The 18452-nt window shown below is 46.4% G+C and overlaps 1 protein-coding gene across 2 annotated transcripts in view; it reads left to right on the top strand.

Annotated features, from left to right (window-relative positions):
• The first annotated feature begins 2868 nt into the window (after positions 1-2868).
• LOC125958287 (DNA fragmentation factor subunit alpha) overlaps positions 2869-18452 on the top strand; it is an 18969-nt gene continuing 3385 nt past the window's right edge. For both annotated transcript variants that reach the window (XM_049691550.1, XM_049691551.1), the window contains exons 1-3: positions 2869-3174; positions 17500-17712; positions 18011-18243. In XM_049691550.1, coding sequence (XP_049547507.1) covers positions 3145-3174; positions 17500-17712; positions 18011-18243 — 476 coding nt within the window. In that variant the 5' untranslated portion in view covers positions 2869-3144. The remainder of the gene's footprint in view (positions 3175-17499; positions 17713-18010; positions 18244-18452) is intronic.

The raw sequence follows: 18452 nt of genomic DNA on the forward strand, positions 1-18452 counted from the left end.
CAGCGAAAGAACCCTGAACGAGATACGGTCGAGCACGGGGAATCCATTCATCACGCGCGAAAATTAATCTTGTACATTGTCTGGCACCTCGCACTCTACTTACATCTCAACCTCGACTCGCATTATTGTTTATTCTTCCTCTCGTAGAAAGAACCAGGCTTGTCTGGAGAGTCTTTCGCTCTGGTGCGTCCACAAGTTGGAGTACAAGGGAGTTCCATCGGGCCGAAGGGATTTGTTTTGCCAAGTAAAAGCATTAAAAACCGATCCGTCTAGACACGCTCGGAGAGCAAGAACCGGCAAAAGAGCCGGTCGCACCATGTTTAAACCCCGCCCCGTAAAAAAAAAACCCGGACCGGTGGGAGATCTGTTTGCTTTACATTTCGGAACAAAGCCCCCGGAACGGTGTGCCAAACCCGAGAAGCGAGAACATGACACTTCCACTTCCACCGTGGAATCTACCTTTCACCTTCGCACCGATTTTACCGTCGGGCTTCCTGTCTGGCCAGCCAGGCGTAAAAATGGTGTTTGTTGGCGCTTCAAGTACTCCAAGTTCGATCCCCTGGCCACTTTCCTGGCCCGGTGGTGGCTCGGTCCTTGGATCGGTATTTTCCCGGGCGATTGAGGATACGTTTTTGGCAGGCACAGCGGGTCACCATTTTTATGCTGTGTTTGTGGTTCCATCCCCCGCTAAAACAGCAGTCCCTCTGCGAGAGTGTGTGTTTGTGGCTGTCTGGCTACCATCCTTGTCTCTCTTACCTTGTGTCTTTAGTAGTGGAGTAGAAAGAGAAGTAAATCATAATGGCTGGTGGCACGGCAATGCAAACGCGAACTTTATCGAGCGAATGCTTGTGTCACTGAACTGCCACCGGCACAGTCGTCGGCAGCATCTGCTGCTGTCTGAGATTGCGTGGACCGAGGAGGTGGTGGGAGGCGTGTCTGCTTTTGTTGCTTTTCCATTTCATTCGCAAACTTATCCATTTTCCGAACGTCGTGGTGCGTGGGTCGTCGGGCGGGAAAATTAAAAGTTGAAAATGTGGTGCGAACCATTCCCGAGGCTTTGCTACCCTTGTGTGTGCCACCGGGTAGAACATACGTGCTATGTTTCTTTTTATTGGAAAAGGTAATTCTTGCTCTCTTAGTGAAGTGAAGCTCCACTCGGTTCCAGGCACACGGAAGCTGATGGTATCTAGGTGCTTTTTGCTGTTCAAAGACAAACATGATGCACCATATTTTTTGTAGACTGCCTGTGATGCTCAACGAACTAAACGTAATTACAATGGAAAGTGAATTCCTCGATTTCCTTTCGTTCCCCATATATTGTTGTTTTAAACATACGCCATGTTTTTTTTAAATGCTCCTAAAACTGGGTGAAGCTCGGGATTATTCAAGGCGCTTCACACTTACCATGCCAGACCTTTCGCTACCTACATCAACCTAACTTGCCTTGCGTTACAGCGATATCAAAAGCATACCTCGGTTCTCGGTCAACCGGGTCGCAGACATAAAAATGTTTCAGACAACATTGCTCGAACACCTTAATCCCTTCTCAACACACCCTCTTTCCCAAGCGTTCCACTCATTTATACCTCGACCTCTGGTGTAGTTGCTGGAAGGCACCCAGGCCACCCCGGGCGCGTGGCTCGAGCGAGAAGAAGTGGTACAATGAACTCACGTAACCTACCCATCCAGACAGTGACGTCCTTAGAAGATGCTGAGACAAAGATTGTCATCCCAGTTCAGCAGAACGGACGCCAACAACGGTTCATTGAGCAAATTGTTTTCAATGGTGGAGCAACGAACTTATGGTGCGTTGTTGCTGACGTAGTTGGTGGGGCGTAACCACAAGTTTGTTGAGGTATTAACTATATTTCATCATAAATAGAGGAATGTCACGAAGATTTTTTTAAATACATAATACTTTCCAATAATGTTTCTATTGACCAGCAGCTTATAAAAAACGCAAAAAGCCTCCATTACCCAGCGTTGCCTGCAACTGGAGAGATACTGTTTCGATGCACGTTGTTTAGTATCTTCCCTTTTAGAGCATGTTCGGCACGGCCAAGCAAATAGTCACAACAACTTAAGGCGACATCCTTCTTTATATGGTGCAGTCCGGTAACCGGTTGTCCTACACCCCGTTTCGCGCCCTCACATGGCATGGTTGATGGCAAACAATCGTCCTAAGCAGAGCGATGATTGTATCAAGATGTAAGCCGCTTATGTATCGTTCGACACACAGCGAAAAAGAACCACCTTTTGTGACACGCCGCTTGAACACGTGCGCGGTTATGCTACCAACAGCATACTTTTGGGCTGAACCGCTAGAGTGGTTCTCTCTCGAGAAGGGAAAGCTTTTCCCTCTGCCCAATAAAGGATAGGGCACCTAGGCTAGTCGAGAGGATTCGCAAAATGCAACAACGTAAGTGGGTCAGCATGGGTGGGACGGCAGGGGATTCCGTGCTTCCGGCGCCTCCATCGTTGTTTGCAAACAATCATCGCAGCTTTTGACATCAGAGTGAGGAATGAGAGATAGAGAGAGAGAGAACGTGCGTGCGTGTTCGCTCTCATTCTCATTTTTGCGAGAGCGCAAACTCCTTTTTACGAAATTAGCCGGTTTGGAGTCGTGTTAAGCGAAATACATAGCTTGGTAGAATGTTGGTTGGTAGTTTTTTTTTAGGGGCTAATACGAACACACCCGAACGAGAACCGGCTAGTAAGCCCCAAAGACCCTTCCCTACTATCTTCCACTCCCTTTCCTGGTTACAAAATCTTCTCTACCAGCCCGAAAACGCTCTCCGGGTGAGTCGCAACTTCTCGCATCTTTCAACTTTCTCACTTCTGAGCTCACTTCTCTTCAAGCGTTCGTGTTGTGCGGATCTCCGGAGCGTGTTGTCAAAAAAGGGGTTTTGGTGGGTGCTGTTTTGCTTTTTAACGCAGCCAAAAACTTGCACAGTTTTACATTTTTGCCGTATTTTCGTCGTGTGTGAAACGTTGAAAACGACTCACACCGAGTCGAGTGCTGTTGTGAAACCCGGGCAACTGTGATTAAACGCTTGGAACGCGAGCAACTCCTTGAAGTCCAGCCAGCAACGATTTCAATCTTCGTGACACCCGGAGCACCAGCAGCAGCAGAACCGTACCGCAATGGAAGAGGAAAACAAAAAACCATACAAGGTAGGAAAATTGCCCGGAACTTCCTCCTTCCGAGGGGAGAAGGTGGCATCTTTGTATATTCTTCGAACAAAACCCTTGGGATTCGCTTTATCATATGACCTCCGTGCGAAGTATGCACGCCAGGCTCGCCCGTACTTGCGCATGGAGGACGTGAATGGATGTCGGAATGCAGCAAGCCATAGGGGAGCGTTTCCTTTACGCAAGCTCCACTGACCCGCATTCTGAAATTGCTTGCCTGTGCATAAATATGCAACCGCACCGTGCACAGTGTACGTACCGTCGTTGGAGTGCAAATAAAACAGCTGAAAGAGTTTGAAATCTAGGCGATATCAGCTACGAAATATTTTATTTTAGTTTCAATACTCAATGATTTTAATGTATTTCCTTCGTGATGAAGTGTGCGAAAGTAACGTAGGAAAATAATGTGGCCGATCTAGCTTGCTGTGCCCTGCTGTTGATACAGATATTAACATGCTAACGAAGCTATAAATAATGTTGTACGCTCGCTTGCATTTATGTTAATGATACAACATTATGGATAGCGAATGGTCTTACTGGAAAGGTCAGGCCGCGACAGTGTTCCGATGATGCTCTTAGTACTTTAAAAAGGGCTTCCTTCAGATAAGATGGCAAAGGTCGAACCGTTTTCCGTTCCTCCCACCATTTGTCTTGAAACGCAATGCGGTTTGCGTTAGATTTTCCGTACAACATTACTTTTTGACCTTTGGTGGGTGGAGGGATTTACAAAACAAAGCCAACAAACAACGGCAACTGCCTAGCGACGGTAGCAGCATCTTGGATTGCTTGGTGCCTACTCCGATAACACGCATATATCTTGGGCGACAAACATCGATCGTTGTCGTCGTCGTCTGGCAGGAGTTGCGTAGGAGGTAGAAAGTAAATCAATTCTCCGGCACGAAATACACAAGAGATACCGGTTCCAAGAATCTTCATTCTGAATCGTTAACGATCTTTCATTCATACAGATGATTGCAAGGGAAAGATATTGTCGGCCGGTTTCTTTTTTTTCACTCTTTAATAAGCTCCCTTTTTCAGGCACGTGTACTTGTCCCCAGTTTATTGAATTCATTTCAATTTTTGCATTCACACAATCGAAAGGCTAAACCACCCCAATTGTTCTCCAGTACCTACCATCCATAACCCCTTTACCGTACAGAGCAGAGCTAACCAAAATGGCGGGAAGAGCTGTTTCATTCGGGATGATTAAATATGTACATACTTTGGCGAAGCGAGAAGCATTTTCCCAACCTTCTCCATCCCTTACAGGATCAGCCGTCCGGGTGACCAGAGTGGGTGGGAAGGGGGTGAACTAATTTGGTGAATAATAAATTATTTTTCCCACGCCACGTGAATGAAGTGCTCAGCATCGGCCAACAACAACAACAACAACAACGGCCCTCTTCTTATCGAGATCGAAATATATGCACATTAATTATGCAGCGATTAGGGGGTGACGAGTCTGCGATCGCCACGATTTAAGGATTCGCTCCACTCCCTACCCCCTGCACCAACATCCCATTTCATCGCCTCTCGCTACGGTGTAAACATATTAATCCCGAAAAGAGGTCAAATTTCAATTAGATGACGCACGATCCTCTTTGCCCATCCACCGCAAAATGTCGCAAGTTCATTCACCGTGGCACAGCTTATACACTAGACGAAAGGTCCAAGAAGGATTGGCCAAGGCCTCCCTTTGATGGATGACAATAATACGAAAGTCAATGTTTGCCGTAACCCCGCGTAACCGTTGGTTGCCATTCGAACGGCAAGCTCCCTTGAGCCCGATATGAATCCTGCATCCCCCCCGGGCTCGAGCTAGTTTCCTGCAATATCATCCCTAGGCCCCCCCGTTTTTCCACTGTTTTACGCCCGTTTTTACGTCTCCTTCTACTGCCTTTTATTGGTCCACTCACAACATACAAAAAGGATACGGGGACGGCGTTACGGACAGAGCTGTCAGTGACGCGTCTCATTTGCATCATCCCCGCAGGAGATAAATGGCGCGACAAAAGTGAGGCATAAAAGTGAAGGATAGAGGGCTATTTTCGGTTTGCTTCTCTCCCACCAAATGCGCCAACATCGTAACCTCATTTCAAGGGATTTTGACACACCGTCCGGACGGCAGTACTACGGTCAACGTAAAAGCTAATGCTGCTGCAAGGCCATGGCCGTGGCCGTCCTTCTTCGCTCCTTCTGCTCTCTCTTGCTTTCCTCCGATAGGCCTCGGGTAGTTTTATGGAAAAGTAGGCTTTATGTTGTACGGTATAAATCCCTTTTCTCATGGCAACACGAGCAGCTCCAATCACAGCATGCTAACCTGACATCACTCCTCTGCGTCAGGGTCATGGCGAATGGTCTAGTAGCAATAGAAGAGGAGGCTGTAGATTAGGGCACCCTCACGGCTCACGGTACTTCGTGTCCTCCGAGGTTGAAATGTAGAATGGATCTATTTTTGGCCGCAAGATTCGGCGACACATGGCAAACGTCGACGCAAACCCCGTGACGAGAAATTCAATTTCATGTTTAACGAACCGCACAAAGCGACGACGAGGCGTACGGGGCACGAGGGGCACAATAGGAAGGAAGGGATGGAGTTAGCATATAAGAAGCACCACCATCCTCTCGATGGCTTTCGGATCGCAAGACACTTTCAACCATCGGTACGCAGCGGCACTACTATGCACTCGGAATTATCATAATCTGTAGCGTCTCCCCATGGCAAACAGTGATAACGTCAGAGACCCCCAAACGGCCGTGCAATCTTCCCCTTCCCATAATGCATTCCTGCCCGGTGGTTGTCACTAGCATCCGGATGTCGTTACGCCTTTTATTAATTGAGTTCACGTGCGTCACTGCACGTAGGCCGGGGAGTAGTCAGGGCGTCATTTGTGGCTTCCTGCGGTTCCTGCTATAACCTCGCCCCGGGGGGTTGTAGACCAACGTCACCGCAACCAATCACGCCTCTGCTTGTTGACAGGCAGCTGGAACCATGCTGGCCGAGTCGCGAAGATAGTTGCAACAATCCCAATAGTCGAAGGCTTTTAATTTGCAGCGAAAATGGCAAGGAGTAAATTGTGATATCGAGACACAATAAGGACGGTGTGGAGCTTCATGCGTTGTCGTTTCATTCGAAGCGTCGCATGTTTTCAATATGCGGCCAAGACATTGCAGCACAGCTTTCCCGACGAACGGAAGACGAGGCAATGCAACGGAAATTACTTTTCTTGCGCTTCCTTTCTCGGTTGCATTTAATGGTGTGTCTCACTGCTGGCCGGCCCGGTGTACATTTCTGTCGGAAGTCTGTGAACGGTTAAAAGACTTATTGGACCTGCTGCGCGATCGCGAATGGATGCTTATGGTACTTTGATAGTGTTTGAAAAGGACCTTTCATCTTTTGATTATTCGATCCCTTAACACTGCATTATAAAAGTCATTTCTCGTTGCACAATTTTCGTTTGATATACGAACCTAGCGTACGATTTCTACCTTACCAACTCGATTGATCTTATGAAGAGCGGCCACAGAAAACCCCCATCGCCGGTTCCTTCATCGAATTTCGATTGGAGCAAATATTGATCGAAGGTTTTGCGGCAATGTTTGCACTCGTCTCGGCTCTCGAGACCGTCATCACTCACACTCCCTCCGACATTAACTCCGGCCAAAAAGTTCTTCTCTGCTCGATTCTCGATTGGTGGCTCCTACTGGGCACGGTTAGAGGACCCAGTGGAGTGCATGTTACCCACTTGACCGAGCAGGATCGTGAGAGAACAGTCGGAAGAGGTTTGAAGGATGATATGGAGTCATCATAAGCATCAGCATTATTGCCCTGGCATCTGCAAGAGTCCCAAGAGAGAGTTGACCTCATATGGCAGGAATGGGCCACATACACACATGCACTCACAAAACTGGCTCCATTTTGCGGTGGTTGGTCACTCATTTTCCTGCCAGCGGACACCTGTCATCCTGTAGGGTCCTTCTTTCCTTTTTATGGTCTCTAAAAATTATCATGGTCTTTGCTGGTGGGCCGAGGACCAACCAACCGGCTAGCGCGCGCTGCAGATACTTGTGGCCATCGAGGGTTAGGGGAAAAGGTGCCATAAAAGAGGATCTCTCCTAGGACAACTGCTGAACAAGCCGATAAATTATGCAACATCATTAAGGTCGGTGCTGTGGGTTGCACTACTGCTACTGCATCGCATCGGTGTGCAGACGATAACGAAGATGGCAGGCACCAGCCAGCACTGTTGTTGGGCTGAAAGTTTCTTCCAACAGCAGAGGCAGAGAAAGCGAGCGAGCGAGCGTGAGTGGTTCTAGGACTTTAAGGAAACTATTCAATTTATTACCTCCGACTTTACCGCTATTTTTAGTGACCGCAGCATCCCCATTCTTTTGCTACCCGGTTGCCCGTGCTTTGTTCAACGAAGGCTAGCTTTCCGGGTTGGAAAATTATGTGAAAAAAGCGGGCCGGGCGCACCTGAGGTTCACCTCAATTGTGTGTGTGTGGTTTTTTTGCCTTTGCCTTCGCTTAAAAGCACCAATGATGGCCGTCGTCATCACCTGGTTGGGTTGGGTTCATTGTTGTTTTTAATAAAATTGTTTCCGTCACAACTAATACCCGTAGCCCGGGAGGCCCCGGGAATGGGTTGGGATGGACTGCAAATTAAATTTATGTTTTTAATGCTTTCCCGGGCCACAAACTTTCCGGTACGAACGATCCCGATTAGAATGTAATTAAATGTTCTGCTAAGCCTAGCGCCAAGCCATGCCATGGTAGACGCGACCATTATTGCACTTTTTCGAACCCCAGTGAAGGTTCTCTGGGTTGAAGTTTCTATTTAGGTGTTTTAGTAATGGTTTTGGTTAGAATAAAGCGATTTATTCTCTGTTTATAAGGCTCAATATAAGGTGCTCAATTTGTGTGTTTTTCGTGATTAATAATTCAACAACAACAACCCCGAGAAAAACAACGATGCGCTTCTCCAGCAACCGGGCAGCTAATGGACTTACCAAGAAGGTTTCCAGGAACGCATAATTGAATTCCATCAATTTCGCCAAGGTTAAAGATCGGTGGTCCAATGCCATTCGGCTGTTGCTCCTCGGTAACGAGGACTCGCCGTAATTCGTGCATTCGGGGAAACCACGATGAACCTGCTCCGATGGCCGACCAGAGTCTATAAATGACCAGGTAAATGTTGCGTGAACAACGGATAACGACGTTTTATAGCACGTGGCCCACACCTCAGTGATTGGATGGCATGGCCTACCAGGCAAATTGTAGGTGTTGACGAGCCGGAATCTGATTTTCCATCGAATGGTTCAAAGCAAATATCCGATTTGGTAGACGATTTAATTTCGCACCCTGCTAATGATGTGTTCAAATGGATGCGCTGAATTATTTACATTCCAGCTGGTGAATTTTATTGGTTGATTTGTAATCATTTGCCCAGCTGCAACGCAAACTAATGACGTGCTATTATGTATCCATTATCAGAATGTAGTTAGCACGTTCGTGGGGGGGGGGGGGGGGATTACAAATTTCGGCATCAATGGAGTGTGCCAGTGATCCCATAAATGGATCCTTTCATTCTGGAACGATGCAGCCATTAGGCATCCATGGTCTACAAACGGAACAGCCTTTCATAAAATCGTTTACAAGCCTCATTATTGCCGCTACAGTGATAGCGCTATCTACAGTATTTCATTTCGATCCTTTCGGTAGTGGATAATTGGAATAGGGCTGCTGGATTCGACGGGCAATACCCCCTAGTCCAGTGCGGCTTATCTCCTTTAATCAACAAAACTCTTGATTCCATTTTCCATTCCTTTCGGTAGCTTCTACGTGGCCTAACTCCGAATCTGGTTCCTGCACCAGATAGGCGTAAGGCTGGTGTACCTAACTTTGGTGCCCTGTTAGAAGCACTCTGCTGACCGGCCTAAAGCCGACGTGCCCAGAATCTCCAAGTTACCGAATCATTTGGGTGGGACCGGGTGATAGAACCGGGACTCCATCATCGTTAAGAATGGCCAATGATGCAATTCACGGTGCCGCGTTCCGACAAAAACCTTTTGATCGCCCCGCACTGGCGCGTTACCAGGCTGCAGTTTGAGTCTGGTGTGGGCAAAATTATGCCTAAAAGGATGCCGAGGCACGAGTTTTAGTGGTAGCCGGTTTTATTTTTTTGCTGTTGTTGCCCGTGCCCGGGCATGCTGGTGCCCGAGCATCTGGCATCTGCTTTGCTGGTGTCCCAAAGGTCCAAAGTGCGGGATGAGCGTGAGCGCTTGAGATACAAAAACGGTCAAAGCTAGGATGAAAGGTTCCAGGGAGTAGCACTGGGGTCGGTGCGCCGATGTGGCCATTATTCATCGTCAAATCAAATTACCACATAATCAAATCAAGCCCGAAAGAGTACATGCCTGGCCGGCCCGTGGCTAAGGATATCCTTTTATTCTCTTTCTCATGCTTTTTTGTGGGAGCTTTCATCGCGTCCCATGACTTGTGCTCTGCGTGATGCGTAACAATCATCAGTACTAGAGGCACAGCGTGTCCGAGCGCTGTTACTTTCGGGGAGGGAATGGAGTGCACGACATTGATCGATTTATCATAATTGAGGATTAGCATCGCATACCAGTGCGATTGTTGATGATTATCGTCGAGGTTAATCTCTTGCTGATGATGCCAGAACCGATGCTTGTAGCATATTTCATACCTTTTATATCTATAGGATTGGTTTTCGTATTCCACCGCTCCTCTATTGCATGTTAAACCAGGCAGTCAGTGTTGGCAATCCTTTGTATTACAAATCTCACGTGTTCCAATAAAGCTACTAAGGTATTTTTTTAATTAACGTATTCATTCAAACGAGCGAGATTTTGCATTTTTTGTTTTCACATTACTGTTTATTCATCCACCAGGATTTCATCCGCCTACTAATATGTTTTCTGTGGCTTTTCAAGTCGCAAAACTGAAAAGAAAATGCTAACCTTTAAAGCGTACTTAGGGATTTCTTTGAAATGCTTTTAAGATCAGTTGGGCGTCTAGAGCCCAAGGGCTGCTGCTGCCACATGCTGTGATTATCGACAATTTTCTTGCGCTAATGCTGTGCTTTTATGTACTCACCCAACCCATACCAAATCTATGTTTGTGTTTGCGAAACTGAAGCGTAGAGTTTGCGTCGTACAGAAGGGTATCTTTCCGCTTCGGGTAAAAATCCGCCCTTCGTTTGATAATGAAGCAATCTGAAAGCAGGCAACAGTAGCAGCAGCGAATTCACGAAATGTGTACTTAAATACGGATGTGCGAGCAAACTCCACGCGTAACGAGGATGAGACACCGGCAACGCAACCATAAAACAGCTCTAGCGTAGCCTACTACCAACTTCTTCTGCTGTTGCATCCAGTCACCGGGAAAGGTTAGAAAAGCGTGAGAAAAACAGTTTGGCAGCCCAGCTCAAACAGCCGTTCGTTGGCAGGACGCGTACAACATTCACAGAGCCGGTAAGGGCGCCGGAAAAACAGCCTGTTCCGTATCTTCTCCTTTATTTTTAATTTGCTTCTGTACACAGCACACACACACTCTGTACTTTGGTACTCGGAAACCGGTGCTGGAAAAATGCTGTCATTTGAAACGTGCTGATAATTGTTTCTTCCTTCCCATACTCCCGTTACCATCGCACCGTTTGCGTGCCTTAATTCAATCGATTTTATGGATGAAAATTGGCGAATTCCAGGGCGCGTCGTTGGGAACGCAACTGTTTTGCTGGCGATGGAAAAGAAATTGAGCAAATATTTTCATCATTTTCGACGTTGATTGTTTTTGAATTGTTGCGGGAAAAGTTCAAAGTGCAATATGAAACCAAGTTGCCTCACAAAAGCCCTCAAATTCCCATTTCCATCTGCACGCTCTGGCAAAACATTCTTCGACCGGCGCCATCACTGACTTATCGGTTGCTTTTTTGGGGAGGGGATGGAGAGGGAATTCCGTGAACTGCTTTGTTACTCTCAACCATTCTTCTTGGCTGCTCCAGCTGCTCCTTGCGAAGGAAACTTTCAAATCGAAACACGAGCAGCTTTGTAAAAGATTCCAGAAACGTAAAACACCGGAAAAGTCACGCTTCAGCGTTTCCCTCGCGGCTCGCGAAGCTTACAGCCGATCAAATTGACTGGCTTAAGCGGCCCAGACTTACAGACTGTTGATGGGGTGAACAATGTTAGCGAGTAGGTGTTTTGGATGAGGTCTATCGCCAGCACCGGATCTATTGCTTCCCACCTCGTTGATTTTGGGTGCCAAGAAATTGAATTCTCGAATCGCCATTCCGGCGAACGGTTGCTCAAATATGCCCGAAGTGTTTGTGAAATGTGCTAACGTGTAGCTTGATCGCATAAAACATGCAACATAACGTGTAACGTTTTTAGTTCTTCCCTTTTGTCTGTTGTTTTGCTGCTACAACAAGCGCCTTGCAAGAAGCCAATTCCCCCGATGGTACTCGGATGCGGTATTTGGTTTCTCGAATCCCGACGAGTTAAACTGTCGGTTTATGCTTCTGCGGCAGAAGATTTGCTTCCCTTTTTGCATGTGCCGAATGCTTGCCGTCCCTCCGTGTACTTTAGTTGGTTAAGTTGCCTTTAATCCAAAAGCTTTACCAGTCCCACAGATACCATACCACTGAACACAAGGGATTAAATGAAATTATTCCACATAAGCCTTGGTCTGCCACAAAACAGACCGGAGGCAAACAACACGACAGGAATAATTAGAAGGTTCCTGTTTTGCTTTTCCTAAACACATGATATAATGGTCCGGCCCCCTCGTGGTACATGATTTGCCAATGTTAATTCATGTTGACGTAGTCCACGGTGCTGCTTCTTTCCGTCATGGCCGTAATAAATGGTGTTTTTAGCACGCTCGGCAAGGATAACGATTTGAATAGAGTGTGCCTTGCGACAAATCGTCACCATCAGCATGATAAGCATACGGAGCGAGGAGGTACACATCGTGGAGGAAACGTTCTGCACTGTGCTATGTTGTTACTAATGAGAGTGAGCTTCTGTGTGCGCCTTTTGAGATGAATGCGGAGAACGATATAATCATTTAAACTCAAAGGAACGCTAAAAGTAGTAGCCTTCCTTCCAATGTCAGATGAATGGGTCAGTGCAATGGTGGATAAACCTTATTTTGAACTCTTAATTCGTTCAAATGAGTCCTCGAGACGAGCCTTTCCAGGATGTAGTTTCTTAGTCCACGCCTTCAGCGAATGAAAAGTTTAATTGTCTTCCCTAATCTATTGTTCATTGCCTGCACCGTCGCTGCACAATACTATGGCCTTTCGTTTGCAGTAGCGCGAGTTGCTTCGAGGCTTTGAAGAAGGTTCTTGACAAAACTTACTTCCCATTAGGAGCTTGTCATATCCGGTGAGGTCGGCACTAGCTGCTCTTATCGTAATTATAATTTCACTCAGATGCCCAACAGCTTATCGCCGTAAACTTATCTCCGGGAGCGCAATGGTTCACTTTCGTCCCTTCTTTGCTGCTGAAAGTTGCGGGCCTGGAGAGAAATCGGAAATGTCAATTCAAGTGGAAGTTTTATCCACCGGCCGCCTGTTGGTTTCGTTTTTGTTGGCTTAGCCATTGAACGTGAAGTGTGCTAGAGGAAATGTTCGAAAATGCAAAAGAAAACCCTGTCAAGGAAGTGCGATGGTAACGTTTTAAACTCGAAGGAACTTTATTTATAGTTATTGTTCTGTGGTTTTTCAAGAACGAGTTTGATACAATTCCACCAAACCGACGGAAACCGTTCAAATCGAATTTGCATACCATGTCCACAGCAAACTTTTACCATGGGTTCACTGTTAATGTGACCCTTCCGGAGGGACGATATAAATATTACGCCATGGGTCCGACTGTAGCGAAACAGGATATCGCATAACTTTGTATATAATTCTTCATCAACATTTAACATCGTAACTTTGCTGATGATTTGTGTAAGCCTATCGTAACGACCACGAACATTAACCGCAAACGAAGTTCCGACTTGTGCGTTGGGAATTTGGAATTGTTCTATTGTATTTCAGATGAAACGGAATATTTTGTCAGGAATTTCTACTGCATTTTCTATGGCTTCAAATGAACTTAATCACTTCGGCGAAAACTGCAAAAACTTATACCTTGAAACTTACTTTACCATGGCGACGGAGCGGATTATAAAAGCAGCCCGAATTGCCAAAGCTCTCCGTCACCTTGTGCGGTATCATTAATCATTGACACCACCGCCAGAGGTTTGCTATTCTTGTGCCTGGACGAAATCACTCTTTTCCTCTTTTCCATTGATTGCTCGCAACATAAAGCACGCCGGTCGCCGGTCGCCGCGGGAGGAATTGATCGATTTGGACAACCCCGGGAAAAGTTTCGTGCCACAGCTTGTCATGTTCATCGCTCATCGGGCCCACGAAGTCAATGTGAAAACATTGTCAAACAGTTCTACAGTATGGCTTAGTAGTAGTCAAACGTCAACCGGGACAAAGCTAGTAGCCGCCCCCCTCAATTGTGACCCTCATCAAAAACCTCTACGCTTCGGATGTCCAGATCAAATCAGGACACTGTTTTGGGGAGGGCCAGCTCCTGAGCCCTGTTCTCTGGTCATCTGGGCATTGACCAGCGTTCGGTGCTAAAACGATGAAAAATGAAGCGGAAACGGCAATGAATATTTCATTTCCGGAAATGTGCTCCATCGGAATGCGATTATGTTATGTCACAATCGAACAAGTTATGCAGCACCTCCCCCGGGCACCCATCAGCCGGGATCAGAGAGCGTAGCGCGATGGTGTCTGCTAAATGATGCCTCGTGGCGATACGAATAATAGCTTCGTTCGCTTTTTGGTCAGCAGAAACTGCACGGTACTGAGCAAGGAAGGGGGGTAGTGAGCTGCCGATGCCAATTAATTGGAGTTTGGGGTTTCAATGCGCAATGCGTTGAGCCTATCGACGAACCTTGTCCATACACAGCAACGCTCAGCTCAGACAATCGCGCCGCGAAAATCACCAAAATGGGTCAGGCGCTGCTGATCCTCCACATCCGGCATCCGGTATCCGGAACATCCGTGGCTTGAACCGGAATGACGGACGAGAATTTATGCACAATCATTGCGCAAATCGGTTACCCATTCATCTCATCTACATTTGGCCTTCGGCGACCGTTTCGTTTCGAATTTCGACATTTGGGGATTAAGTTTTTGAAATATTTATGTCCGGTTGGATCGATATGCTTCCCATTTGGTTGGTTGGCTTCAGTTTAGCAACGAAAGGAAAAATGTTCTTGCATAATAAATGGTGAAAAATGAAGTTTTGCACATTTAGCCAGAATGCACATTTAAGTTTCACGCTTTTAAAGTGCATTACTTTCTAAAAACTACATCATTCCACAATAATCCATTAACAAATTAGGACCTTTGCTGATGAATCCAAATGTACGGCTGGTTGATTGTTGTTCAACGACTAGGCCATAGATTGCCCATCTAATAGCTTATATTTCATGGGCCGGTTTAGCCTTCTTTCGTGGAATACCCTTTCTCTAAGCAACCACCAGTTGCTACACGAACCGACCGTTGCCATGGACAGGAAGGGATGTAGCCCTTACAGTCCGCAGCCGATATCCATTATCTGATTAATTTCCACGGAACTCCACGGACTCAACAACATGCGGGCTTTGGTAGGTTCTCTTCGTCAAAAACGGAGCCAACCGTTTACAGCACCTTTATGTCCCATTACTTTCTCCTCATCCCGGCTCTTTTGATCATCGTAAAAATGATGGATGGCGGCCGGATCGGATCGGTAGTCAATCCTCACCAAACCCTCATTTATGCCAAACCAGTCAGTCTGTGCGAACATATATTTGCCCTTGCAACTTTTATCCATTGATTGGCTGTCAAAAACTCGTTCCGACTAGGAACGAAATCGTTTTGTGCTTTGCAGAAACTGTTTCGTTGAAGCATAATTGAGCCAGTAATGAGAAAATTCATTTTGTTTCATTTGGTTCACTTGGTTGTTGTTGTTTCTCCCGGTGGTGTGGAACTGGCTAATGATTTTTTCATCGTTATTTCCCCGGTTTTCCCGAGAGGCAGAAAAGATGTGAACACGAAAAATGAAAGAGAGAAAGAGAACAGCAGCAAACTCATCACATCCAATCGGTCGCTGAGTGCGCTGCGGAACATATGCGGACGCACGGGCTGAACGGCCCAGTGGAATCAACGCAAAGGTCCTTATTAGCTTTTGCCTTTCCACATCGGCAATATGACGGATTCAATCATCGAAACAGCTCGCACAAACACCACTCACCTGATGGGGAGGAGGAGCCCAATCGACCGCATCGTCCTAATCGAATTGGACAATATTTATCACATCCCTGAAGCACTGAAGAAATAATCCAAATGGATTGTATCTTTATCGTCCTCACTCGTGTCAGGTCATCTGCTGAACGGGTGGTTCAGTTGTCAGTTAGCAACGCTAGTGCGCGCATTTGTTGATTGCTTATCCGTATAGCAAATAGATATTTAATATGTTACACAACTGAAAGGAAAACAAAAATGTAAAATTTACAATAATATTTTCTTTTTGTTCTTAAATCTTTCTCTTGCTTTCGCTTAATACCGTGCAACAATGATCATCGTTAGCACATAATTCCCCTTATCAACCAAACCCAAGCTGAAACGTGCTTCTTCATAATTAAAGCTGCAATCTAGGGGATTAATAGATTCACAAATAAAGCCACAGCTAACGCGGCCTTCTTCGGTCGTCGCTCGTATTTGAAGGACCAGCGCACGAACCACTAACCGGGCGTCTCCATCCTTCTCCAGGCGGTGTTAAAGTATCCATCTACTCCCGACGGCAAACAAAACCTGTTCTCTTTCTTTTAGACTATTAATTATCATCATCCCAATTCATTCGGTGTGCCCTGGTGCTGGTACTGGCGGTGGGCAGTCAGTGGCCTCATTGTGTAGGTTAATGGTATTTTACCTTTCTGTTGCCATGAGCGCTTGCCATTATTCACAGCACTCGGGGGCCACGTGCTTCGTTTAGCAAACGAAATATTGAATGGTCACCGCGTTAAAGCGTCCCCGGTTTCTGTCGCTCCCGGTGGACTCGGTCTTTCCAATTCCATTTCGCAATGATTGATCACCCGTTTGCAGAAGAAATAATTTATTCTTTCTGCCGCAACTGCTGTCACTTGTCTCGCGTACGTAGCGTAGCGAATCGAGCATAGCACATCGATTCTGGCGAGGAAATTAGGTTAATTTTCACTTCCAATGATTGACGGGATGGCGAAACTTTGGTAACTGCAGACGGGATGACGAAACTTTCTGTTCCAGCATGCAGGTGGTAGGCCACTATCATTAGTTTGATCCCTAGCCACTGGCGCTGTTAGCAGTGACGGTTGGGGACCGACGTGATGAGTTTTAATAATATATTTGAGGTGCTTCCCATATGTTCGGGACATTCTACTTCATTATTAAATGAATCTACCAGTTCGTGTGTGTTTGGCCGTCAGGTGGCTATTCTGAATAAAAGTAAAACATATTGTATGCCGATTCAATTTGTATTCATAAAAGAATTGGAAGCTTTTGCAAATGCAGTACAACATTTCCTGGCAAATGGGAACAACGGAAGTGGTTGACTCTTTAATTAATGATTTTGTCAACTGATGAACCATGCTGCCCTATGCACATCTTGTCTTCGTCTCGCTGCATATGACGCATTCAGCCTCAAGCGTTTTTCGAGTTTCGCCTCAAGCGCTTCGAGAAAGCGTGTGCTTGTAGAACAATACGAATTGAAACACGAAATGAAGCTTTTCAAATGAAACCACATGTGCTCTGCATGTGGTGCCGAGATTCAAGATTCTACAGGATGCACGCGCACCACATCACGTCCTGTGGGCTGCACTAACAACATCTCACGTCTACCTCGAAACAAGACATGCCAGCGACAGACCGGTTTTTTGTGAAAACTTTGGCAAACCACGAATGCAATGCCTTACGAATGCACCCTTTCCATTTGCAAAAGCGACTTGGATGCCATTCGATTCGGATGTAGTTTTGTGGGTTTGGCATGCTTGAAAAGGAAAAACTTTCTATACCATCCAGCCCATCGTCGTAGTCGTTGGTTTTGCTGAAGGAAAAACAAAGTAGCAAACATTCTGCTGCAAGATGTCATCGGGCACTCCAGAGGCCCAATCCAATTTTCCACCCATCGAAACCTATCACTCATCACTAATGCTATCCGTTTTTTTTTCTGTCTTGCTTCATTTCTTTACTGCAGGTTAAGGATGTGACGCGAGCGATCAAAAAGGCAGTCGTGGCCGGTACGCTGGAGGAGGTGCGCACGAAGGCGGCCGAAAAATTCGGACACTCCGAATTGCCCAACATTCACCTCGATTCCGATGGTACCGAGGTGGACGATGAGGATTACTTCCAGACGCTGGAACCGAACGCCGAACTGATAGCGGTGTTTTCCGGTGAACAGTGGATAGATGTACGTATACGTGAGGAGGGGCGTCTAAGCGGCTTAACGTTCATGTAATTATTGGGCAAATCTCATTAATGGTTACACGGGCGGATTGTTTTTTTTTTCCTCTCGTGCCTTCATCACACTTAATCGCCCATGATTGAATCTTAGTCGCAAAGGGCTCGTTCTTATTTACCGATCATCGACTATGGTCATTGCGTAGTAAATTATTATTACAAAATGGTTGAAAACAATCGAAACGAACCCACAATTAGTTTGATGTGCCATTAACGAGCTTTATGTCTTGGTTCCCGTCCTTCCACAGCCTACGCAGTACGTAACGATCACTACACGGCGTGACTCGTCGGACGTTACCGACAGTCCGGATGTTGAGCGAATACACTTGAAAAAGTTGGTGGCCCAGATGAAAACGAACCTGTGCAACGTGTCCGTGCTGAGCGAACCGGATCTGGAGCTGCTGTCCAACATGGATCCCAACTCGGTCGCCGACATCACCGGCAAAGACTTTATCGAACAGTTGAAGGAAGCCTCAGGCAGGTTAGGGGGACAGAAGAGACCGGGATGGAGGCACTGGTTTCTTGGAACCCCCATCGATCTACGGCTCTGATTTTTTTATATTGTTTTCATTTGTTCTTACCCCCCTATTCTTTCGCGTGTGTTCTCTAAGCTCTAATCGGTTTGGCTCTACTAATCAAGCGGTTTCTGGTTTGTTTCAGGATGTTTCGATTTGATTTCGTTTGGTTTTG

Source organism: Anopheles darlingi, chromosome 3, assembly GCF_943734745.1.
Source record: "Anopheles darlingi chromosome 3, idAnoDarlMG_H_01, whole genome shotgun sequence".
NCBI lineage: Eukaryota > Metazoa > Arthropoda > Insecta > Diptera > Culicidae > Anopheles > Anopheles darlingi.